General features: G+C 35.4%; 1 protein-coding gene across 6 annotated transcripts; it reads right to left on the bottom strand.

The window, feature by feature from the left end:
* Positions 1-11,737: 11,737 nt before the first annotated feature.
* On the bottom strand, positions 11,738-25,385 carry LOC112031792 (nuclear pore complex protein NUP88). Of its 6 annotated transcripts, none has more exons than XM_065774321.1 (15): positions 24,859-25,385; positions 23,319-23,470; positions 22,711-22,833; positions 21,205-21,349; positions 19,249-19,310; positions 18,532-18,748; positions 17,136-18,053; positions 15,463-15,741; positions 14,046-14,131; positions 13,429-13,954; positions 13,264-13,343; positions 13,080-13,177; positions 12,675-12,998; positions 11,933-12,124; positions 11,738-11,844 (listed from the first exon to the last, which is right to left on the bottom strand). In XM_065774321.1, the coding sequence occupies exons 1-10, from the start codon at positions 25,162-25,164 to the stop codon at positions 13,624-13,626; spliced, it is 2,619 nt and encodes an 872-aa protein (XP_065630393.1). In that variant the 5' UTR covers positions 25,165-25,385; the 3' UTR covers positions 11,738-11,844; positions 11,933-12,124; positions 12,675-12,998; positions 13,080-13,177; positions 13,264-13,343; positions 13,429-13,623. The 6 variants fall into 6 exon arrangements, with proteins under 6 accessions (XP_065630393.1, XP_065630404.1, XP_023920263.1 ...); XM_065774332.1 differs by lacking the exon at positions 11,738-11,844 and adding an exon at positions 23,595-23,751 and having other exon boundaries at positions 11,851-12,124; positions 21,205-21,329; positions 24,859-24,972; XM_024064495.2 differs by lacking the exon at positions 11,738-11,844 and having other exon boundaries at positions 11,851-12,124.
* Positions 25,386-26,646: the final 1,261 nt, after the last annotated feature.

Below are 26,646 nucleotides of genomic sequence, written 5' to 3'. Positions count from 1 at the left end.
GATTAAACGGCGGCGGCTTAGGGTTTACCTTCCTCTCTTCTCTCTTTTCTTCTTTTTCTTCTCTCTTCTCTTATTCTTTGCGTTTTGGCCGCTGCTTCTAGTTTTTTTATCTTTCGTTTTATCTTTTTGTTTTGTCTAGTCAAAGTTGCCGACGTAATGTTTTTTTTTTTTTTTTTTTTGAGCTGTTTGTGAAGTTGTTCTTGTACTACATAGTCTAGGGGCGGACCAACATAATTTGGGCCTGGGGGAAAAATTGATGCAGGGTCTTAAATATATAAATATTAATTAAACAAAATCATTTAATACTAATCAAATTAAGGTTAATTTGATACATTAAATATATAAATAATACCAATTAGACTAATGTTAATTTCATATAGAAAATTGAATAGAACTATAAATATAAGTAAAAATAAATAAAAATCTATTGCGATTAAAAAAGATACTTTATTTTGGATATAAGACGATGCATAGTTAAATAAAGTTGTAATCTAATTTTTAATTTTATATTTTGATTTTAAGAGAGAGAGATAGATATTATTTGTTGTGTGGATTTGTAGGATATTAGTTTACAAAAATCAAAGTCTCACACTATTGGAGGAGATTAATCTATAATTGATGATTTAACACATTTGCAACATCTTTTTGAAATATTTTAGGGTTTCAATTGAGTTAAGGTTCTATTGGTTTCCTACTTTGAGAGTCTTAATAGAAATGAAAAAGAAAAATACGCTAATTAAAAGTATTATAAAATGTTCAAAATATAATGTGACATTGTCTCTCATTGATGAACTTCATTAATTTAACTAATGAATGTTTATATTACTTTTTTGTGATTAATAATATGGCAATTTGTAAGCCAATAGTAAAATTTGTAGTATTCTTAACATCATTAATAATAATAAAAAATGTACAACCTTTAGAATATATATATATATATAATTTTATAAAAATTTAGGCCTTTAACTATGGAAAGTGGGGCCTTCTTTTCTAAGGAAAATTTTGTTTTTTTGGTGGGGCCTTAGGCCTAGGCCTTGGGCCAGCCTTGACTACATTCAACTACGGCCTTGACTACATTCAACTATGTTTGTGGACACTGAATTTTCTGTAATTAGTTTGTTTGAAGCTTTAATATATATGTTAGTTTGATTTAATTAGACATTCTAATACTTAAGTGTTCGTTTGGGAAAGCTTATTTAGCTGAAACTGAAAACTTTTTACTGAATGAGTCAAAGTACCTAAAAAGTAGCTAAAATAGTACAATGAGATCTATAAATAATATTAAGAAGTGCAATAAAACCCATGAATAGTAGTAAAAATAAGTTAAGACTGCGTTTGGATTGGAGGGTTTGTTGCTCAAAGTTGCGTTTTGCTCCTTTTTTTTTTTTTTTTTTTTTTTTGCCGCATTTGTTGACGGGGAGACAAAATTTTTTTTTTTTTTTTTTTTTTTTTTTGCCGCATTTGTTGACGGGGAGACAAAATTTACTGTGCATGAACAGTGCATGCACTGTTCACGCACTGTTCATGCACTGTTTATGTATAAAAAATATTAAAAGTGGGTCCCACAATACTATTCACACATTTAAAAATTATTTTGCTACAGTGTTTTCAGCAACAATCAGTTTTTATCAACTTTCAGCAACAATAAGTGCTATCCAAACGGACCCTAAATATTAAAAAAAGTTGGCTTTTTAAGCCAATGCTAAATACAAACTTAAAGTTTGTTTGTATAAGTTGATGTAAAACGGTATTTTGAGTTTAAAATGAATGTTTGTAAAAGAGTTACAAGGAGTTGCTAATGTGAAACAAAATTTTGAGTTTTAAAAACACTCTTTTAAGCACTCCCAAAATGCTTAATCAAATAGAGCCTTAATTATGATCCTTAATTATTATGATGATTGACAGTTGAAATATTAAGCCCTATTGTATAAAATTATAAATCACATTCATTTATTGAATAATGAGCGTAAAGAAAGTTTTTTTTTTTTTTTTACTGGGCTTGACAAATTGTCCAAACCTTATGACCCTGATCAAAATTGGGTTGAAAAGCAACTTGTCTTCTTGATGCTTTTCTTACTTTCATTCAAATGCACAAATACAAAGATGTGATTTTCTTCATATGCCAAGAAGACCAACCAACACTTCTAGTACTAGAGTATGGCTCTTTACTAATTGTAAATCCATCATTTCCATTTGTGCCAAGTACAGGCTGCTCGCATACAGGACTATACATTCCCATCTTCACCCATTATTATCAATTCTATGGATGTCCCCTTAAAAAAAACGCCATCCAAAAATTAAATTGAATTATTTTAAACATAAATCCTAGAATGCATGGTCGAAGTGCAAAAACTTAAGATTTTATTTTGTTTGAGGGAAAGAGAACCTGCAAGTATGTGTGTTAGTGGGTTAGAGTATCTAGGACTTGATTTATTTTGTGTATCTTTATCGGTAGAATAATGTTTGTAGCCGTAGGAAACAATTCAACCAATATATATGATAGTATACCAAGCATCCAAAACATTTCAAGTCTATGAACCTTTCAAGTTTGTCCTGATACAAGCTTAAAGTTTCCTACAATACATGGGCAGGTAAAAAAGGGAAAAAGGTTAATTGACCAAGATGTGGCTATATAGGGAATCAAAAAAATAGATGAATCAGGTAAGAAACAAACTGAACAAACCGCTTATAAAGGAATCATCTTAAAGCAGTTTAGCATGACATAACATAAAAGGAGCATGCAGTTCTTATCTGAATTTGAAACTTTAACCAACTTATTCCAATTCTGAAACGAACGAGCTCCCCTTTCAACTCGTGAAAAGATATCTTAAGTCAAATAGGACTGACAAAAAATAATGCTACTTTATAAGTATAGCTTAATTAATCTTGAATTGTTTTCAAATCAATTAAGAAATTGAAAATTAAGGGTTTGTACAAGTAATTTAGATCAAGGAAGCAAGCAAAGTCACCAACTCAAGTGCTATAGGAGGTTTAAGTTGTTATCCATATGTAAAGTTGAATAAAAAAAGCATCCTTGGCAAGGACACCAGTAGACGAACTGCTATCTACATACTGAACCTCGTGGTCACATTGCTCTGGTATTTGACATTTTTGTTCCCCAGGTGGGCGCAAGGATTTACAAAGAGGGTCCTTATAGGGTACCAGTTTGTTGTTGTGCCTGTAAAGTGGATGTGAGTTGTCTGCAAAGAAAACAAAGTAAATGCGTAGTCATTAAAATACTCAGGTACTTGTACCAACATATATATAAGTTATAAACTATATATCATTTAGGATAACATGACTTCTTCAGAAAAATTGAGAAGAGAGAAGAAGAACCAAGGTTTTGCACCTTCTTTCTTGAAGGAGTCCCAACCAAGTCATTCAAGGAAATAACATGGCTAAAGTGATTTTTCAGCTAGGGTTGGCATGAAAATAATTTATAAAATAGGTAAAGTTTAAGTACATTTCCTTAGATACTGTACTTTAGGTTTTCCAATTGGATTCAACCATCTAACCTTGGAAGTTGTAACTATACAAGGAAGTGCATTAGGTAATAAGTTACATGGTTGTATTGAATTGGTCTTGATTGAATTTATTTGGTGAAGTAAGGTACAAACAAAACATTTTCCTATAATAACATCCCCCACCTCCACCCCCCTACCCTCCCAAATATGTAGCATCATATTAAAATGTACAGTTGACAAGTAATTCTGGGGAACATCCCACCAATTTCAAGGATTTTATGTCTTTATTTGAAATCAAATATTTCTTGTGCTCCAACAAAATACTCTCCATGTTCAATTTATCAACTCCAAACCACTCATAATTTTTTTAACAAAATCACCTTAAGGCTTAAGCTCATTAATAGGCAGTGATAATTTTATGAAAAAAAAACACCTATATAATCAGGGCATCGTATATAGTTATGAGTAGAGAATTGAAAACGATGATAGATTTTTTTAAACAGGCTTGTTGTAGTTTCGCAGAGGTAGCTGATAAGTGATAACAGAGTCCAAATCTTTTGACCCACTTTTCCTGCTCCATTCTATACTCTATCAATAAATATTTGTTACGTGTTCACTTAATTAATTAAATACTATTATTATTGACTTATTAATAATCCAATTTAGGAAAGTTTTAATATCACTTTTATGGGAAATGAAAAAAGCTGTTAAAATATTAATTACTTTTTTTTTTTTTTCATTTCCCATAAGGACTTTCTTTAAATGGATTATTAATTAGTGTCCTAAGGGCAATCGTTAGTTTGTCCCATTAATTAATAGTAGTATTTAATTAATTAGGTGAACACGTGACAAGTATTTATTGGTAGAGTATAGAATGGAGCAGGAAAAGTGGGACAGAAGATTTGGACCCGTGATAACGATGGTCGTTTAATGATTATCTTTAATTTAATGAGTTCTGACTTCTGAGTTATTTAACTACCAAAATATTAAATAAAATTCCTTTTGTTTGAATTTGCTATCATGGCTTGGCTTTTGTGGAATAATAGGAATTGTGTAAGGCACGGAGGCAGCTGCAAAAGTGGGAAGGCCATTGCTTGGGAAGCTAGAAAATATGAGACAAAGGTGCATGACTCCCTACCAATACAAGGCAAAGCTGCTCCAATTACCTCTCGAACTATGTGTTGGGATCCTCCCCTCCCTGGTAAGTACAAAGTTAACATAGATGCTGCGTGTTTAAGGAACAAGGCAGCTGTGTGTTAACATTAATTAATAGTAGTATTTAATTAATTAGGTGAACACGTGGCAAGTATTTATTGGTAGAGTATAGAATGGAGCAGGAAAAGTGGGACAGAAGATTTGGACCTGTGATAACGATGGTCGTTTAATGATTATCTTTAATTTAATGAGTTCTGACTTCTGAGTTATTTAACTACCAAAATATTAAATAAAATTCCTTTTGTTTGAATTTGCTATCATGGCTTGGCTTTTGTGGAATAATAGGAATTGTGTAAGGCACGGAGGCAGCTGCAAAAGTGGGAAGGCCATTGCTTGGGAAGCTAGAAAATATGAGACAAAGGTGCATGACTCCCTACCAATCCAAGGCAAAGCTGCTCCAATTACCTCTCGAACTGTGTGTTGGGATCCTCCCCTCCCTGGTAAGTACAAAGTTAACATAGATGCTGCGTGTTTAAGGAACAAGGCTGCTGTGGGGTTGGTGTTGTAATTAGGAATGATAAAGGGCAACTGATGGGTGCCATGAGCAAACGGGTTGAATTCCCGTGGGGGGCTATAGAGGCAGAAGCTAAAGCAGCTGAGATGGGAGTTTGTCTGGCTTGGGATTTGGGTTTGAAGGACATAGAGGTGGAAGGGGAACTCTCTGCTGGTTGCTCAAGCACTTAAGGGCTCAATACCACCTGCCTTACCTATTTTGAAGATTGTTGAAGGAGTGAAGAGGTACCTTAGGAATTTCAGCTCCTGGACAGTTGCGCACACAAGAAGAATTAACAATGTAGCCGCTCACCTACTAGCTAAATCTGCTAGGAATGTATCTGATTGTGTAATATGGGTGGAGGACACTCCTCCCATTATTGAAACTCAAATCTTGAAAGGTGTAATTTCAATGGACATTGGTCCGAATCAATGAAATCCAGTCAGGTTTACAATCAAAAAAAAAAAAAACAAAGAGAAAGGAAAGGAAAGGAAAGGATGGCCTTGCATTAAAGGTACAATTACAAACGCGTACACCATCCATACGCGGAAATAATAGGGCATAAGAATAGGATTGGGTTTGGCTATCTAGAAAGCAATAGGGAGGTGGCATATAACACACATTTTAGTTTTTTAATGGAAAAGCATATGTCATACGTAAGTCTTTCCAGTATGGATATGATCCAATTGAATATGATACATTATGTACAATCTATTAGATCATACTTCTTTTTTTCTTTTTCTTTTTTTAACTTTTTTTTTTTTGAGAATCCCATTAGGTCACTCTTGAGTCTTGAGTCATGCAGGATGTGACCTCTTTAACTCTTTTGCACTCAGATATTGTTCTTCTCTAGTATTATTTTGATATTTTCCCCTTTTTATCCATTGATTCTTTTAGATGGAGTACATAAATATAGCCGAAAGTTGTAAGTGGGGCTTAATCCCTTTTAAAATTTGCATTTAACAGGTTTAGTTCACATTTAGAGTGAAAACTTTGAATTTAAAAATAAATAAATTAAATAAGAGAGAAAATTACGCAAAGTAATATCACAATGAGTTCGAGGTTGGATCCATAGGGAAAGGGAGTTAATTAGCAAACCATAAAAGAAAATAAAATTAAAACAATAAATAAATTATGATTGGGCTGAAAAAAAAATTTTAAATTAAGGGAAACAACAATATTTTAAAACTCTAAAGTTTAGTGATTTACACACAACATATGTATTGGTAGTCTTAGCAATTTTTATTTTATAACCCAACTTAAATTCATACGAAGGATAATCTTAGTTGGATGTTTTAACTATAAGAACTCAAGAATTAATTTGCTAAGGTATTTTTATGAATTTAATTGATTTTATGTAAGTCAAAACTAAAAAATGATCAAAACACCTCCCAAAACCTAAAAATTGACCAAAATACCACCAAAACCTATAAAATGACAAAAATGCCCCTAAAATCTATACAATAATAAAAATACACCCTAAAACTAAAAAACTTTACTAAATTACCCTCGAAACCTAAAAAATGACCAAAAGACCCCGAAACTTAAAAAATGATTGAAATACAATCAAAACTTAAAAATGACCGAAATACCACTGAAACATAAAAAATGACCAATATAACCCAAACCTAAAAAATGACTGAAATACCCTCAAAACCTAAAAAATGATCCAAATACCTCCGATACCTAAAAAATTACTGAAATAGCTTGAAAATCTAAAAATTAATGAAACACCCCTGAAACCTAAAAAAAATGCCGAAATTCCCTTGAAACCTATGAAATGACCAAAATTATCTTAGATCCTTTAATTTGATGAAAATACTCTCGAAAAATCCAAAATACCCAAGCCTCTATTTTGGTAATTTTAGAGGTTTTGGGTGTATTTTGGTCATTTTAGAGGTTTAGGGGTATTTTGGTTATTTTATATATTTTGAGGGGATATTTTGTTGTTTTAGAGGTTTAGAGCTATTTTGGTTATTTTAGAGGTTTCATAGCATTTTTGGTAATTTTAGAGGTTTTGGGTTATTTGTGATCATTCTAGAGGGTTTGAGTGTATTTTGGTCATTTTAAAGGTTTAGGGGTATTTTCATCATTTTATAGGTTTAAGGGTATTTCGGTCATTTTATAGATTTTGGGGGTATTTTGACCATTTTTTAGGTTTAGGGGGTTTTTTGGTCAGTTTTTAGTTTTAGGTGGTAATTTTGGTCATTTTTAGGTTTCAGGGGTATTTCGGTCATTTTTAGGTTTTTTTTGGGGGGGGGGTGTATTTCGATCTTTTTAGGTTTAGGGGTTATTTCAATCATTTTTTAGGTTTTGAGAGTATTTTGGTCATTTTTTTAGTTCAAAGGGGTATTTCGGTTATTTTTTATTTTTCGGGGGTATTTTAGTCATTTTCAAGTTTATGGGTGTTGAGGCTCATTTTTTTATGAAGCCCAGCAAGCCCAAGGCCTAGAGTTGCGGGCAAATTGAAAGAAACAGCAAAAAGAAAAAGAAGGCATATGAATGATTCAAGGGTCCATGAGATGGGTCCAGAAGAAGCAAATGGGCTTGAATAGGCCCGGAAAGAGAAAAGAAACAGATTCGTGGAAAGGATGAGGGAAAAGGAAGAATGGGCCACAGCAGGCCCACTGTAATAAGAAAAAAAAAAAGAGTAACAGGCAAATGGGGAACCCATAAGCCCAAAGGAATAAAGTTTATAGAGAAAACTGGGCCAAGAAAGCCCGAAGTGAGTTAGCAAAAATCCATGAGTGAAACAAAACCAATGGGCCAGGGATGCCCATAAGAAAAACAAGGGACATTGGAGCCCGCAAGAAATGAAAAAGAAGCCCAGCAAGCATACTGGGCTACTGAGAAGGAAAGTACACGGCAGGTTCGAAAGGGCCCAGCAGGATTGAGTTGAGCAACAGGAATAGCAAACCTGGCACGGCAGGAGGCACAAAGCCACAAAGCAAAACGCCCAAACTAAAGGGAAGCCCACTACAGAGCTCAACCCTCCAAAGAAAGAGACAACACATGGGCGTTGGCCTACCGGAAAAATAATCCACATCAGAAAATGCCAAAAAGCGCACGGCAGGATATGCGCGCCCATTTTCAGACCTCAGCAAATGAATGAAACATCAATAAGGTAACGCATGTGAACGACCCAGGCATCATCAGCCTATACCCAGCCATTATGGGAAAGGGTGACATCATGGGTGAGGGCATGGTCTGGCGGTGGGGAGAAGAGCGGGGACCCATTTTGCGTTTCTTGCCCAGACTCTTTCGATGGGCACAGTCCTGCTGGGATGACATGCCACCCAAAAGAGGCAAGGGTGGGTAAAAACCGCTGGGTGCATGCCATGAGAGACTGAGAGAGAGAGGATACACTGGACGAAGTAGAAAAGGAAGCTTCGTTGTCTGAAAGCCACGGGTCAATGGTGGATCAGAACCATTTGACTTGGTAAGTGGATGGCAAAAGGCTACGATAGCAGAATAGGGCCATAGAAAGCTAGAACAGTAAAATCGGCCACGGCAAGCCTATATAAGGGACCCGTGGCTGTGTGAATGGAGGCAACGGGAGGGGATCAGAGAAACAGGGAGAAAAGAATTGAAAGAGAGAAAAGAATTGAAAGGGAGAAAACAGAGAGAAAAGAATCGGAAGAAAGAAAACAGAGAGAAGGGAATTTAAGAAAGAAAAAAAAAAACAGAGCGCTTATGGCAGGCATGCACCTAAATGGGTTAACCCCCCCCCCCTCTCTCTCTCTCCCTCAATAGCCTTGTCCTCAAAAGGCAATACAAAATCTATACTTGGGCATATACCATTTGGGGCTGTCCTCTCAAAGCAATTAATTTCACCAAGTGAAGTTACTTGCGTTGAGGGAGTAGTTTTCCCTTCCGTGGTTGGAATCCTGCGGCAATACTAAATATGGCAAACTTGTTATTTTACTCCACTAATTTTCCTCTAATATTTTGTTTAAGCATTTTTATTTAAAAGCAAGGCCCTTTAAATCATTTATCTTGATCGTTGCGGAAGAAACAGTGAATGCATTTTTCTTTACGTTTTCTATTTTATGTCTGCCTGCCATAACTTGTCAATAATAACTATGCCTGCTGTGAGCTGTTAAATGGATTTTGGCAGATGTGGCAAAGATTGTGCATAAGCTGGGCCAAGGTGTGCTCCAATTGGGCCAGTCCCAACTCCTCACCCAGAAACTACCCGGGCCTAGTGCGGCAGGAGCTTGCCTAATACCCCAAGTCAGGCCCACCCCCTTACAATGGGTAATTTGGTAATTTTCAGGTTTTGGGATTTTTGGGGTCATTTTTTAGATTTTAGGGGTATTTCAATCATTTTTTTAGGCTTAGGGTGTATTTCTGTCATTTTTTGGATTCAGGGGGGTATTTGTGTCATTTTGTAGGTTTAGGGAGTATTTTGGTAATTTTAGAGATTTTTGGGGGATGTTTTGGTCATTTTAGTGGTTTTTTTAGTATATTTTGTGATTTTAGAGATATCGGGGGTATTTTGGTCGATTTAGAGGTTTCATAGGTATTTTGCTCATTTTAGAGATTTTGAAGATATTTTGGTTATTTTAGTGGGTTTTGAGCATATTTGGCAATTTTAGAGATTTCGGGAGTATTTTGGTCATTTTAGAAGTTTTATGATATTTTTTATTATATAGGGTGTATTTTAATTATTTTGGTTGTTTCGAGGTATTTTGGTCTTTTTAGTAGCTTTAGGGTTATTTTAGAGTTGGGTGATTAAGAGAAATGATATATCCACAACACTTTCACAACATTTTTACAACAAATCTTAGGTGGCAAATTGTTACAAGTTGTTATTGTTTTGGCAAAAAAGTAATCTTAGTGTAAGGTTTAAATTTGAATCAATAACAACCAACCACCTATGCTTTGTTGTAAAAATGTTGTTAAAATGTTGTGGATGTAGCATCTCTCTTTGTAGAAATGATACTTGAGTCATACTTGGGTCTAATTGGATACCCAGTTAAAACCTAATTAACATTTGTCAATTGAGTTTAATTAGGTTAATACCCATTTGAGCCAATTAATAATTGAGTGAGTTTGGGTCTTATTTAAGTAGATAGTTTAAGTGGGCAAATGAGTTTAGGTTGATTTTGCCAACCAAGATCTTGATGGTTTACTTTAGAAATGATTTGTTTTTTGGAGAATTTTTAAGTTTAATATGCCATTTTACTCAGACTTGCAAAATATTTCCCCCAATTGAGAGAATTTTTAATTTGGATGTCGTTCTACAGTTTGTTTTTTGGTGGACGTGTTTAGTTTATTGAGTTTGTAGTGGTTATTATAGGTTTTTTATTGCTAATCAGTAGTGGTTATCGACTTACTTCCCATCAATGTCACCCTTGCCAATGGTGAACTTAGATTTTTCCACATCTGTTTATTTCCCAATAGGATTGGTAAACAGCGCAATAACCTATAGGTGCCCAAATGGAAAAAACCCCCTCTAAAATAGGAGTGTAGTGTTTAACTGTTTATTACTCACGTCATTTTACACACCTCAGGTCCCCAACAACTGAAATAGAATAATATTATATCCATGTCTTGCGGTAAATACTAAAAAATAATAACAAAAAAGTAGTCCTCTTCTCATTTTCTGAGAACTGAAATAGAATAAAATTATATCCATGTCCTGCGGTAAATACTAAAAAATAATAACAAAAAAGTAGTCCTTTCCCATTTTCTTACTTCTGCATCTGTTCTTAACCATAGTTAGTTTAGAGAGATAGTTGCATCAGCACTATCCTCGTCCACTAAATAATCCAAGGTTTCTTGTTTGACAATTACAATTAAGCTTCTTACACTATGATCCTTATTTGTCCACGCCAAGTAAGTAACAAAAGACGGCCTAAGTTTCCAAAGTTTTGTATCAATTCTAAAAATGAGAGTGAACTGTTGCTCAGAATTCAAACCTTCGAAATGCAACTTGCTTGGTTCTATCTCAATTTCAACACCAAGTGCCTGTTCTTCAATTTTTCCTTCATAATCACAGTTTGAAGTGTCGACATTCTTGAGGGTACGACTGACACGCAAGGCAAATCTGTTTAAATCATGTCCACTTGTAGCAGGCAAAGCTGCAATTATCAAGCATGAATTTGAGAAAAAAGGGATAAAACTTTCTCCAGCTTCGATCAAATCAGCTCTAATGACAACAACTGGTAATAGGAATTTTTAGTTTTTTCTTTTCTTTTTTCTTTCTTTCTTTTGAAAATATGATTCTTACACAACTGCTTTACTATTTTTCAGTCCAGGAATTAAAAAATCCTCAAGAGGTGAATGGTCCATTTTCTTTTGATAGACTGAAGAGTGCATTTGCTAGGGGGGCGGGATTCATAGACTTCATTAGGGCAAAAGATCCCGGCCTTGTCTATGACTGTGGAGAGGATGCTTTTGCAAGCTCATTGTTAGGGCAAGAGTATGATAAGGAGGTTAGATGTCCCATGCCTTATCTTTGAGTTGATATACGCGGGCATCTAACCTCCTTATCATACCCTTGCCCTAACAATGAGCTTGCAAAAGCATCCTCTCCACAGTCATAGACAAGGCCGGGATCTTTTGCCCTAATGAAGTCCATGAATCCCGCCCCCCTAGCAAATGCACTCTTCAGTCTATCAAAAGAAAATGGACCATTCACCTCTTGAGGATTTTTTAATTCCTGGACTGAAAAATAGTAAAGCAGTTGTGTAAGAATCATATTTTCAAAAGAAAGAAAGAAAAAAGAAAAGAAAAAACTAAAAATTCCTATTACCAGTTGTTGTCATTAGAGCTGATTTGATCGAAGCTGGAGAAAGTTTTATATCCCTTTTTTCTCAAATTCATGCTTGATAATTGCAGCTTTGCCTGCTACAAGTGGACATGCGAATGATGTTCCTGTGCAGATTGTGAGGCCATCACGGATACAAGGCACAGGTATCTCAACCCCAGGGGCACACAAATCAGGCTGAAGAGGGAAGACAAATAAATCAATATAGTATTTACCATTTTTCACGTGTTCAGTTACAATTTAGTACCAGAACCTCCACTAACTCAACATATAGTACCTAGATCTAATACAATGTTAAAATAGAAATAATAAAAGTAAAATAATGTAGAGAAAAAGAGTGTAAAATAAAGAAAATTAATGTGGTTTAACTAGATGACCTACGACCATAGTGGAAGGCCTGAGAGACTATCTTTGTTACATTGAATTGTGTGTTATAATGAACCAATGTAGATAAAAATACATTAGGCCTAGTATGATACCCCTAAAACCACAGTAACCCATGGTTTATAAAACCATAATAACCCATGATATTCTATAAAAAGATGAAATTCTATAAGGATGTGGCGTAAAACTCAATTTTTACACCCTCCAATCCCAACATGCCACAATTTCTTATCACATATTTAAGAACAAGCACAACCACACCCAATCAATTCTAATACCCATATAAAAATCCAATCAAATTCAGCAAAAAAAAAAAAAAAAAACTCAACATTTAGTATATTACCTTAAGAATGTCCATAATCAAATTGGGTCCTCTCCCTGAAAAATCAGGAACTATAAGCATGTCTGAATTGTCGATCCTTTCACTTCTACAAATTTTGGCTAGAATTGGAGTGTCCTTCCGGAAGCAATGATACCATCTCCCATTTTGGCAAAACTATCTTGAATTTTTTTAAATTCCTCCTTTTTGAACCAAACTTGGTTACCAACTTTGGCGTATGGTTCAAGATCTCCTGTTTTATATAAAATTCCTTTGGCATAACTTCTTGCGAAATTCACTTTGTCCCCATCTTCACATAAAACAATCTTTCCTTCCAATTCTTCAAGCCTGCACAATAATAAATCTTCAATCATAATTTATTCTATATACTTTATTATGAAAGATTGAAAATTTTGAATATATAAATACTTTTTTCTGTTCTCTGAAACTGCAGCTATTTCCACACTAAGGGAGGGAAATTCTATTAGTGGAAGCCATTCAGTCTCTAACAAGGTGAGAGAAGACCCCTGCATGTCAGATTTCATGAAAAAATCAGGTAGTTTAAAAATATAAAAGTAAATAAAAAAGAAACAATCAAGGAGGCAGATGTTACCTTAAAGCTATTTCCACACTAAGGGAGGGAAATTCTATTAGTGGAAGCCATTCAGTCTCTAACAAGGTGAGAGAAGACCCCTGCATGTCAGATTTCATGAAAAAATCAGTAGTTTAAAAATATAAAAGTAAATAAAAAAGAAACAATCAAGGAGGCAGATGTTACCTTAAACTCTTCATGGCCTATTTTCACAGTAGTGACAAAGCTTTTGTCTGATTTGGATGCCCCAACTGTTAGTAACCAGGGTGCACTGTTTCTAACAGATCCAAAACTAGGACCATCATTGGAACAAGCTGCTACGGTCAAAATATTTGCTCTCATTGCAAAGAATGAAGCCACAGATATGACATCCTCATGACATCAGCGTATTGCTCTTGCAATGGCTAAACAGATGACATCAACTTCATCTTCTATGGCAGCCTCAAATGCGTCTGAAATGGAGTTGGGATTGATAATTTTCCTATTCGTTCCCTTCTCTTTCCACACGGTTTTATAGATATATAGATCAGCAAAAGAAGCTGACCCTTCAATCGTTATCGGAAAGGTTTTATATAGTTTTGCTTCAATTTTTCTGCCAGCAGCTATTGCAGCAACTTTGGTGCCATGACCATGAATATCAAGGTCTGTCCTATCTTTCTCATCCCGTTCTCTACCTCCACTTCTATAAAAAAGTCTAGATTTTGCAACGATGCTGAATTAAAATTAAGTGAAATTAATATCTGAATAAAATCTTCGGAACAAAAAATCAATTAAGAAGTATAATTTGAGTAATTAAGTCTTACCAGTCTTCTTCCACATTACGTGCGAACAAAAGAAAATCGTCATCTATACCGGAATCAATTATCGCAATCTTGGGACTTTTGATTTGCTGCGCAAGTTAAAAGATAAGTAAAGTAAGTTACCACAAAGATCATATAAAATTAGAAGGATTGAAATAAGTAACATTTAACTTCTCCTGTCTTTCATTTTCTAGAGTCCATATCAATATTGGTTATCTGGTGGGAACTCTTGGAGTTTTAATGGACAGGTAGATTTTGGAGTGTAGTGATTTTTGGGGTCATGTGGTTAACCCATCCCAATTATAGCAGTGTTGTCTAAGTAGTTTGGAAGGCAGATGTGATTTGTGAGAGGGCACGGATAGTTATAGACTGGTGTGAAGCACAAGGATACAAAGAAAGAGTTATACGCTTGGAGACAAACTGATTTTGGTTGAGTGGAGTAATGGATCAGTCAAGTCAAAAAGAAACTTGAAATAGTTTAAGCAAAGCTTACACTCTTTGGAAGATGTTGAGAAGGAAAGGAAGCTTATGTTTAAGCTTGAAGAATTGATAGACCAAGGGCACATTAAGTGGGCTCAAGATGCAATATACAGATAAATTGGGGTGACAGAAATACTTTGTTTTTTCAAGATTTGGTGCGAATAAAAAAGATTTTCAAACAGAATAACATATTTAGTGGATGTGGTTAGAAAATAACATATGTAGTCTTGTGAAGAGAGTAGAAAACCTTAACCCCATCATCTTAAGGTCTAAGGGAAATTACACCTTACCAACCTGTGGTTTGCCTAAAAAACATTTTGCCTACCTATATTTTAAAAGTTAGCACTTTACTTAACTAGGTTAGCTCCGTTTATCTCCTATTACCCACCTCTGTTAAAAACAGGGGTAAATTTGTATTTTTTGTTACCCTTTTATGTTTCACTCCTCTCAAAACATAAAAATCTAAAAAATCAAGGGAAAAGAAGATCTAAAAGCTAGGTTTTGTAAATATTAAAACCTATCCTTTACATCTTCTTATCATGTATCAACTTTTATGCCTTTCATTTCAATTATTGTACAGAAATTAAAATACACATCATACAGACATCCAACACATGCAAACCCATGCTAAATTGCAAATGGAAACACAGAACGTATTCACAAAGTCTGCCATTGGTTAGGATCTATAAGGTATTTCTCAGCTTTTAGCTAAGGCATCATTTGTATTAGCCTATCTTGAACATTTTACATATGATGTTTAAGACAGTTTCCTGTCATATGTACCAGAGTTATCAGCATAGTTTTGCTTTAATACTAATTCATGGCAAAAATGTTAAATTCTAAAAAAGTTACATTTTGAAAAGCTAAAAATCGAACAAAACAGAGCCTTTAATCACAACTTCAGAAGCAAAAGGTGACCATAAAACCCTTTTACACCTACCGGGCTTGAGCCTTTCATAAAATTCCCAGCCATACTAGGACCATCTACCTCCAGAATATCTGGAACTTTGGAAGATCCTGCTCCAGCAGCAGCCGAGTATCCTGCAATAACATTTATTTCATCTTGTGCTACTAAGGGTGAACTTGCATTGTTGTCCATGCCTCCAAGAGAAGGTACTGCAATTAGAGGATCTGATGCAAATGCAGGAGGAGGACCATGGGATTTGGTCGCTGCCAATGAATAGGGATGACTTCCAAACAAATCCTTCTCCATACCAGTCTGCACAAAAGATTAAAATTACCAGGACGCAACAATATTTAAAAAGGAGATTAACCAGATAAATGATTCCAGCACTGATGTGTTAAAATAGAAGATCTAAAAGTTGATACATGAAAAGAAAATGTAAAAGTTAGGTTTTAATTTTTACAAAACCTAGCTTTTAGATCTTCTTTTCCCTTGATTTTTTAGTTTTTTATGTTTTGAGAGGAGAGAGACATAAAAGGGTAACAAAAATACAAATTTACCCCAATTTTTAACGGAGGTGGGTAACGAGAGACAAATGGAGCTAACTTTAGGTGGGTAAAGTGCCAATTTTTAAACCACGGGTAGACAAAGTGTTTTTTGGGCAAACCACAGGTGTACAAAATGTAATTTCCCCTAAGGTCTATGATTTAAATTTTTTTTTTTTGATAAATAACGAAAGTTCATTAAGCAAAATGCCCAAATACACCGGAAGTGTACATGGATAGGAGTACATCAAGATCGTAAATTACAAAGATCAAGCATAACAATAAGATTAGAACAAGAAAAAGAAGTAAAAATAGAACTCCAATCAAACAAAGAGGGGAGGAAGAAAGATTTAATCTCGAGAATCGACTGTTCCTTTCCCTTAAAGCATCTAGTGTTCCTTTCTCGCCAAAGATACCATAAAACACAATGCAGGACAGCCTTCCACAAGTCTATGTTGCGATGTCTACCAAAAGGGCCTTGCCAAGCAGCAAATAAATCTGTAACACTTTGAAGCATAACCCAAATCACACCAAAATGGACCCACACCATAGACCACAGCTAGAAAGCAATGGGACAATGAAGAAGAAGATGGTTTACCGATTCCCCACTCCTTTTACACATAACACCAATCCATGACAAGGACACCCGCATTCCATAATCTATCAAGAGTCAATCTTACCTAAAGCAGCAGTCCACGAGAAGAAAGCAACTCTAGGAGGGATCTTTGAAGTGTTCATGCTTCCTAGAACCACAGTTACCAATGCAATGCCATCTTTTAGGCCATCCTAAAAGCAGTCTTGCTAAAAAGATGGATTGCTTTAGTGATTATTAATAACTATTTTATTCATCTCCAAGAAGTGTTTAGTCTTAGCTGTAGCTCACCTAAGTTTTGGGACATTATAGTCACTGGGTAGTTCATAAGCTAACAACCTTATGTTGATGTTTTTTGCGTCATTAATGGAAAAATTCTTCTCCATGTTTTAAATGTAGAACCTCACAGAATACACAACAGCAGTTTAAAAATGAAGTAAGATCTTGAAACCTAATTATGCCCTAAGATCGAGATGAGGGACCAAATATTTTGATGAGTTCCTATTGTAAAGGTATAGGGTTGTCAGAGGAAAAAGTGGTTATTGCATGCTTTTCGGTTGGTAAGTTCTTACCATATCTGCATACTCCACATAATTCTCATGGAAAGGCTTGAAGTACTGATGAAGAATTTGTCGTCCTTCAATAGAGTCAGCAGCAACAGAACGTAAATTTGGTTGGGCTTGTGGAAGAAGAATAGCCTTAGGTCCAAGAAGGAGTTCTTTGCTTATAATATCTGGTATATCTCTCTCTTTCTGTTCATGCAAACTAATGGACTTGTCCATATCAACACGCATAGGCAGCAAAGGGTTCCAAGTTTTCATTTCTAGCACAACACATTCTTGACAAACAGTAACTCCCACAATCCATGAATATCCAAAAGAATCCGATAAAGACACAAAACCACAGAGCGGAGACTGCACAGGGTTTTCTCCTTGACATGTACTTAGAATAGGATGCACTGAGGGTGTTCTCATGGTCTCATCCTTGCCTCCAGTCTGATTGGTAAATGGTAGAAAATGCAACACTATTGAATCTATCCCTCCGTCATGAAGAGAAAATAATCTTTCTGGCAAAAGGGGATCGGCAAACATCATGATAAGAGAACCACTACATGTTTCTCTAGGCAGAGCTAAATCCACTATAGCCAGTCTCAACAGAGGGGCTGGATGGCCCAACCAAGAAGTATGGTCAAGTAGTTGATCAAGCTTCACAATAGGAAGCTCCCCTTCAATTGATTCACAAATCATAGCAAGACCAAGAACTTGGTCATTTGGATCAACACGAAGACGAGGTGGACTGTCAAGATTCCAAACTGGCTGTATTTCATCAGCCAGGGCATCTATTTGCAATTGCCCACCGCTCCAGGCAGTCACCAGAATTGAGTAATTGCTAACTAAATTATAAAGAAAACTGACAGCACGGCCTTTACATTCAGCACCCTGAACTGCAAAATTTTCATCTCCACCATGACATACCTTCCGCAGAGGCCCCTATAAAATTACAATTATGAAACTCAATTGGCTTCGTGGAAAAATTGTAATAACCAAGGCCAAGTTTTAAAGTAGAACTCAATAAGATATCATTTCCAATGTCAGTTACTCATTTGTACATGATTCAGCTATACTTGAATGAAAGCATAAATTTAGATAGAACTCAGCACATTTAAGGTGAATGTGTGTAGACATAGATCCACTTGACCCATCGAAATTCTCAAAATTTTCCAATGTTAAAACAGAGCAATACTGAGTTCTAAGTCTGATAGCATCTCACCTTTTTAAATATTCATGCAACAAAAGAATGGGTGAAAAACTAGCCCACAAAATAATTTCTAGAATTTTTTTCAAATCTTCCTCTTCTGGGACCGATCCATTAGGTACAGGTCCATCACATCTATCCCATACCCTGTTTGGCATAAGTAATTAATAGATTTTGGAGCATCATGAAACATTGGCGGGAAAATATAGGTACCTGCAAGGAAATTGATGCATCACATAGAGCATAAGGATGAGCTCTAAGCATAGACAGATCTCCCCCTTCAGCTTCTTGGTTTGCTAACTCAGGAAACGTTGCTTCCAACCAAGAGATTGCCAGATTAGAATTACTAACAGCTGTTGAATTGGCTGATTTCAGTCCAAATGCATGAGCATCACTGTATATCTCTAGTATATATTCCCATTTGTAGAAACTGTTGCAAAATAAAGCATTTAATCAATACTCAGATTTACATACATACATACATACATACATATATATATATATATATATGTATGTATAGTCAGCCAGCAGATCTACTGGAACAAATTTAGTGTACAAGCTTTCAGAAAAGTATCAGGGTATCAGAGTCTCATAGATAGCACTGAGGCACAAATATGCAAGGGGAATAAGTAATCTGTCACATAATTCCATGCAATATATAATATGAGCATAAATAGAGTAACCAATATAATAAAAAAATTTCAAATAAGGAAGCTCCTGGATGGATCATAAAAGATGCCTCCAACTTTACTGTGTCTCACATAGTAATAGGCAAAATATAACCCTCAATCTCAAGAATCTTAAATCTCTTGAATGTTTTAGTAAACATCTATAACTGTCTCTAGAAAAAAACTGTAAGCCTTGCACATCTGACATATATTAATAGAGAAAAAAAAAAAAAAAACAAGTAAACCATAAGGAATCATGTACCTCCCAAATGGAACAACTGGGCAGAGGATGTAAAGTGAACCATCAGTGTATAACACAAAAACCTGTGCATGGCGTAAAAGTGATAACCAATTAAATTAGTAGTTACAAATTAAAACACTACTCTTTATAACTAAGCGCAAGGAACTAGCAACATAACAAAATATGAGCAGGCTACACAACCATAAACAAGATTAGTTAAAGGAAAATAGTAAGAGGGCAAAACTTAGATACAGTATCTTAAATATTGTTACTTAGGTATCCCTTTTAAAATTCTGCCACCTGTCTAGCCACTTAAGTTTGCAAACGGCGTTTAGTTAACCATCCGTATCTTTCTTTTTACTTTTCTTGTTTTGCTTGTTGAAACCCAACCTACCACGTAAGAAACAAGAAAAACCTCAAATTTCTCTCTCCAGAGAAAAAGAAAAGTTTCGCTAAAAGAAATCCTCTATGGAAGATTCCACCTATTCAAATGTCACCCATCCAATCAGCTTTGAAAACCCTAACCCCACTATCTTCCTCTTCCTCTTTGTCTTCATCTTCATCTTTGCAGCTGAAGCAGCAGCACAACACGTAGAGCATCTCTTAGACATGAACTAACACACGAAGCTGTCAAGAACGATCTATTCAGATCGGTTCATACCCAGTAGATCTAAGTCGAATTTTGAGCTTTTAGACTTGGTTTCGCTGAAGTCTGGGTTGATTTTGGATTTGGAATTTGTGAATTGGAATTGTGGGATTTATGTTTTTTTTTTAAAAAGAAAAAAGAGAGAATTTTGTATTATAAATAGAAAAGTAGTATACAATGGGTCCCTGGACTTAGCAACAACGTCCAACCCAAAAAAGATGAAACCCCAAAACAGTGGTCTTACAAGAACAGAATAAACAAAATGTAGACTAAAAATTTTGGGTTTTTTTTGAATGGTTTTGGATGCTCTAGCATTGTACGATGACTTTTATCCCAATCTTATAGATTGGGTGTGAGAAGTTGTGGTTTGGAGTTTTCTGGAATTCTAAATGGTTTTCACAGGAGAAGAGAAAAAAAGAAAAAGAAAAAGAGAGAGATACAGTAGGTTAACGCCGTTTGCAAACTTAAGTGGCTGGACAGGTGGCAAAATTTTAAAAGGGGTACCTAAAGAACAGTACCTAAGGCTAAGGTATTGTATCTAAGTTTTTCCCATAGTAAGAATAGTTCAAACCAAAACATACAAAGTCAAGAACAACAGGCAACACATTTGAACATGACATGTGATCATTGATTTCAAGAAAGCATTAGTTGAAACAAAAGACGAACAGATGATTTAGTTAAGCAGGAATATCAATTGCAATCTATGTCAAGAAGCAATTTCAAGTAAACTATGGGTGGAATCCGAAGTGTTTTCAGTGATATGGACCAAAAAAAAAAAAAGGTTGTACCCAGTGGAGAAAGCTCCTACTTTATAGGGGGTTTGGGAGAGGTGATCAGGTGATTAGTAGGCAGCCTTATCCCCAAATTCATTTGGAGAGGTTGATTCCTTGACTCGAACCTACAGCCTTTTGTATTGGGTGGAAGCATAATGAAAATGAACTCATACATTAAAGTATTAAACATAGAGAATAAGACAAATCGAGGCAAAGGGAGCACCTATGTACTATTAGCATCAGTGACATCTCTTTCTTTATTTTCCCCCCTTTCTTTGAGAGAGGATGGAGATTTATACATTACGAAGAATATACGAAGTGCGTGTTTGGCAAAAATTATTTTTGCCAACTTATTTTACTATTTAGCTTATTTTTGCTACTATTCATAGGTCTCACTGCACTTTTTAATACTATTCATGAGTCCCACTGTACTATTTCAGCTAACTTTTATCTTTATCTACATTACTTTTAGCAAAAAAATTTCAGTTTCAACAAAATAAACGGATCTCAAATAGACCCCAGGAATCAAATGTCATTATGAGTTTCAACTGAACTTACGCTAAACTTGTCCCATAAGTGGTCACCCCCAAAAGAAAAATCAACAGGAAAGATTGATGTGACATTCCTGGATCTACCAGGTTCCACAGGCTGTAGATAATATTCTTGCTCTGGTAGCAGCAGATCTGACGACAAATCAAACAGTCTAAAAGAAAATGAAGAAAAAAAAATGTAAATACAACATAAGTCTCAATCAAACCCAGAGATAATTGTTTTTAAAAGGATTGGTCTTAATAAAACAATGCCATGTTTATAAAAAGTATGTGCAAGGTGAGAAAGCCACGAGCATAAGCTGACATAAACAAAAGTAATATATGACCAAAACCTGTTTTGGAAACTCCCATAATGGTATAAACTTATACCAATTGATTTAAGAGTAACAATGTAAAGCAAGCTTAAAAGAGATGAATCAGGCCTTAGTCATCCAAACAAATCCCATATCAGCCAAAAAGATAAGCAAACCCACTTTGAACCATGAATACAATTACTTCTTCTGATCATGGCTATCATTTATAAGTTTCAATACAATAAACAATTTTTACAATATCTCCAATTATTAACCATAGTTCATATGCCAGATTATTATATGACATTATTTGTTTAACTTTATATAAATTTTTACAGTATATACAATTATTGACCTCACAATATGTAGTCTAATTTTGAAATTTGGCGAGACGCTATAAAATCTAAAGCCTTTTGATTAAGTGGACTAAAAGGGTGTACATGGAAAGTTTAGTAAAAGTAGAAACATAGATGAAGGGGCGGTAAGACTCGATGGTCAAGAGATACAAAAGACCAAGACCTTTCGATATCTTGGATCAACAATCTATAAAGATGGAGAGATTGAAGAGGATGTTAATCGTAGGATATGAGTAGGGTTAATGAAATGGAGAAGCGCATCAAGATTATTGTATAATCGTAGAATACCTATTAAGTTAAAGGAAAAATTTTATAAGACCGCTATAAGACTAGCTATACTCTATGGCACTAAATGTTGGGCTAATAAGAAGCAACATATTTGTAAATGAGCGTAGCTAAAACAAGAATGTTAAGATGGATAAATGAAAATACATTGAAAGATTGTATTTGAAATGAGGAAATCCGCTTATAGATAGGGGTGACCCCTACTGATGAAAGGATGAGGGAAAGTTACTTGTAATGTTTAGTCATGTGCGGAGGAGAGTGATTAATTCACTGGTAAGAGATAGTGAGTTGATTCAATTGAAGGGAACGAAAAGGTAGAGCGAGACCAAAAATAACATTAGTAAGAAGTAGTTAAAATGGATGTATCAATTTAGTAACTAAACAGACGCTATGATTTCGGATAGAATAGAATGACAGAAAAGAATACACGTGGCCGACCCAAATTAATCTAGATGATGATCCATAACCGACCCCAAAAATTTTGGGACTATGGCATTGTTATTGTTGTAACATGCATGCTGATGCCTATGCTAGAATGTGAATCATCATAAATCTTTAAAAAATAATAAGAAATAATACCTGAAAGCTGAATCTGAAGAAAGAATTCCCATATGGGTGTCACTATATGGGTGCCATGAGACTTGTAGCATACGTATGGCATTGGAGCCATTGGAATAGATTTGTGAACCAACAGTAACAGTCCTGTAGATTAGTTAGCAACAAAAAGGTAAGATAAGAATCTTTAAGACGAAAAAATTATTTTAAAAAATAGTAATAGTTCTATAATATCCTAGAACACACAGAATATATCACATCAATATGCGCATTGTATGAAGTTAATTTTTCCTATTAGAATATGATTCTCTTGAATTAACTGTTCGACCTAATCAAAGGAATAAACTAATCATTTTAAATATCTAGAATCACAAATCAGATCAGAAAATCCTACATTTTTATTTTATTTTTATAGACTGTAATTAAGACCCCATAAATATTACTTTCCTTTGATAGCTAATGACAGGAGTTGCAAAATGTCTTGCAACAAACAAAATGTTCCCCGAATAATATTTCAAAATACAATCTAGGTGCTGGTGTAAGTCGCATTCATTTCGCTAAGTGTTGCTTCCAGAAACAACCCAAGCCCATATGCATAAGACGGAAAACAAATGCCAGCATATTGCTAGTACCTGCAAAAAATGGCATTCTCTTCGGTAGAATTACGCCCATAAAGATACATGACACATAAACCATCTGAACCAGCAAGTAATATCGCAGATCTATTCCTATTGATGGAGATTTTATGAACCACAAAGTTGAGCTGCACATCTGCTTGCAATACCTATTAAATTACAGATATTAATAACAAAGCACTGCAAGATAAATGCAAAAAAACAAAAAAAAAATCAACATAGGTATCCAAGCATGTGAGGAAAAAATAATGGGAATTTAAAAAAGACACCTACCAAGAATTTTCACAGCCACTGTGCTTAGCTTAAACAATTGTTCCAAATCAACAATACTGCTCAACTCAACTCTTTAAGACTTTATCCTAAGTTACCTGCCACTCAGGTTGGGCTGCATGAATTCTACATCACTACTCCACTCTATGTCAAGTCACGACTGCATGAAATCAGATACATCATTCCCTATAGTTTATGCATATTGAACAAGATGGAACTATCTAGTATGTTTAGTCTTCTATGCTTCTACATGCTCAGCTACTTGGTTGTCACCCCTCCCCCTCCACCCCCCTTTTCATTTTCTTTTGCAGATTTCAATACTTTCAGCATCTTACAGAAACCAAAAATGGGATTACTTTTATATTAAAAATGGAAAACAAAACAAGAACACATATTTCATTTTAATGATTCCTACTACCTTGTAATGGTTTAATTATTAGCCTATCCCCTCCTTCACGGATGCCACCCCAACAATCGCTTTACCTTACTTTGTTGCACAATCCCTCTCATGTCTTGTTTTAACGGCACTAATATTGCTAATTCCATATCTTGACTTCCTAGTATTCTATACCAAAAAGCCCGCCTAGCCCCACAATGATCTCATAAAACGTTAGTTTGAATAAAAAAAAAAAATGGAAGTTACAAAGATTATCCATTCATGTGATCACAAAAAAAATCAATATTTACTCACATTTGACAAAATTCAGTAAACCCACACTAGACCTTTAGCTAAAAATAAATGAAAACGAGTTCAGTTCTTCAACAAATTTCATAATCCCCCGCACTATACCATACCATAACGAGGAAGCATTCCCGCAATTAAATTCCTCACCACAATTAATTCCAAACATAATGAAGATCCCACAACAAGTTTCATTAAATGAGCACAATTTTTTATATCTATTTTTTTTTTTCTTCTTTTTAAGATGATTCTTTGCTACATTATACAATATCATGACGGTGTGAATTGTTTTCAATTCCAAACAATTCAACTGATGTGATATGTTTCCATTGCTCATCACATAAAGTGTTATCAACAGCTGCCGAGTTCAAGCCCTAAAACTCCACTTTTGATTGCTGTAAAAACGTCTCTAAAATAACTTTTAACTTCGAATTTCGATTGTATTAAGATTTTCCACACTTTCTAGTTTTTTTTTTTTTTTTTTTAACTCTAATAATCTAAACTCACAAATTGCTCTATAATGCTGAAAAGATTAAAACGAAAAACACAAATATTGTAAAAATTAATTAGAGAGAGAGAGAGGACCTTAGAGGACGAAGAGGCGAGGACGGAAGTAGGTTGGGGTTCGCCGAGTCGAATAGAGATGCGATGGAGGCAGTGTTTGTTGGAGTCCCAGAAGTAGAGCCTGGTGGCTCCGTCCCAGGCTATTAGGTTTCGCGGCGATGACGTGGCTGAGGTGGAGACGTGGTCTTCGGTGGTGGTGGTGGTGGTGGTGGTGGTGGAGCAGAAGATTGGGTGGTTCTGAAGGGGTACCCATTCTACTTCGTCTTTGGGCGTGACGGAACGCCTTTGTGTTAAATTCGGATCCTGCAAGTCGAAGTTGAACTTCATTTTTTTTATTTTTTTATTTTTTTACTTTTAACTTTTTTTCTTCAGCCCACAGAATGTGAAGTAGGTTTTAAAGAAACTACCAGCAGAAAAGAAGGTGAGGATTGTAAGGTAGGTATTAAAGAAACTAGTAGTAGCAGTGTATATTCTACGTTTCTCTTTTCTGCTGTACTGTGTCAGTGCGAACGAAACCGCAGTAGAAGAAAGAGAATGAGTTCGCACTAGGAAACGACGCTGTTGCTTTTTCTATTAAGGCGAAAAGTACATTTTCGTCCTTACATTTTCACACGATTTTTGTTTTGGTCCCTAAGTTTTATTTTTATCACTTTTAGTCCCTATCCTGAAAAACGGTTCCATTTTTGTCCCTCCCGTTACATCGTAAACGGATTTTGCTGACATAGCAAACGGAATTGATACAAAATGATAAAATAATAGTTACAGTGAATGTTGGTGATCACGGTTAGTTATTCCCGCCTTAGAAGTCACGTGTCCCTCACGTGACCATCACTAACCTCCCTAACCCAAATAAAACCCCAAATCACGCCAATACCAAATAGAAATCCCTAACCCCCAAATTTCCTTAGCTCCTCGATCATCAGTCACAACACAGATTGAAGTTCCTCAGCTCCTCGGTCCTTGCTCATCAGCTCCTCGCTCACCACACAGTAGAAAACCATCTTCAAATCAACTGCTTTCCATGGATTCAAGCTCGATGTCGTCGAGTGGAAGCTTGAGGAAAAGGGGCCCAACCCGATGCTTCTGCTCGGAGAAACCCGTTTTGGTCGTTTCGTGGACACCTGATAACCCTGGAAGAAGGTTCTACGGGTGTCCAAATTACTGGGTAAGATAGTGATTTTGTGTGGGTTTTAAAATTTTTTCTGGGTTTTAATATTTTTTCTGGGTAAGGTCGTTTTGTGTAATGTTTTTAAATTTCTATATAGTTTATGGGTTTTTAAATTTCTTATTTTCTTAAATAAATAAAAAATTAAAAAAAAATTAAAAATTGGTTTTCTCAGCTGACAATATAAATTTGGTTTTCTTGTATTTTGCTAATACAAGTGTTGGAATATTGTGCTAATACTATTTGCTAATTCTATTTGTTCTTGTTTTTCATGATTTTGGTTGAAGATATGATGGGTTTTATCTGCCCCTTGGGTGTCAGGTTGGACGCAAGTGTAAATTTTTTCAGTGGCGTGATGATGAAATCTGCGAGCGTGGCAAGGTGCTGATTCCGGAGCAGAGGCAACGGATTTTGACCCTTGAAGCTGCCATTGTAGGCTACAGGAAGAGAGAGAAGAGGCTGCTCATTTGCCTGGGGCTGTCTCTGGTGATAAGTGGGATGCTACTCTGTATGGTGCTTCTTTTGGTTGGCTAAATAGGTGGGGGGGGGGGGGAATGGGTCATTAGGTGGGTAGGTATTAGTGGAAAAAGGCCTGAATTTTGGTGTTGGCATGTATTAGTGAAAAAATGCCATAATTTGTGTTG

This window comes from Quercus suber, unplaced genomic scaffold (assembly GCF_002906115.3).
Source record: "Quercus suber isolate HL8 unplaced genomic scaffold, Cork oak 2.0 scaffold_7, whole genome shotgun sequence".
In the NCBI taxonomy this organism is placed as follows: domain Eukaryota; kingdom Viridiplantae; phylum Streptophyta; class Magnoliopsida; order Fagales; family Fagaceae; genus Quercus; species Quercus suber.
Note: the sequence above shows the minus strand (reverse complement) of the source record. Positions and strands in the feature narration are given on the sequence as shown.

Excerpts from the sequence above, each read along its gene's own strand:
- LOC112031792 (XM_065774321.1), bottom strand. The coding sequence starts at position 25,164 with ATGAAGTTCAACTTCGACTTGCAGGATCCGAATTTAACACAAAGGCGT. Across the intron at positions 22,834-23,318 it reads GAGAATGCCATTTTTTGCAG|GACTGTTACTGTTGGTTCAC; the intron begins GTACTAGCAATA and ends ACTAATCTACAG. Across the intron at positions 21,350-22,710 it reads TCTTCAGATTCAGCTTTCAG|ACTGTTTGATTTGTCGTCAG; the intron begins GTATTATTTCTT and ends ATTTTCTTTTAG.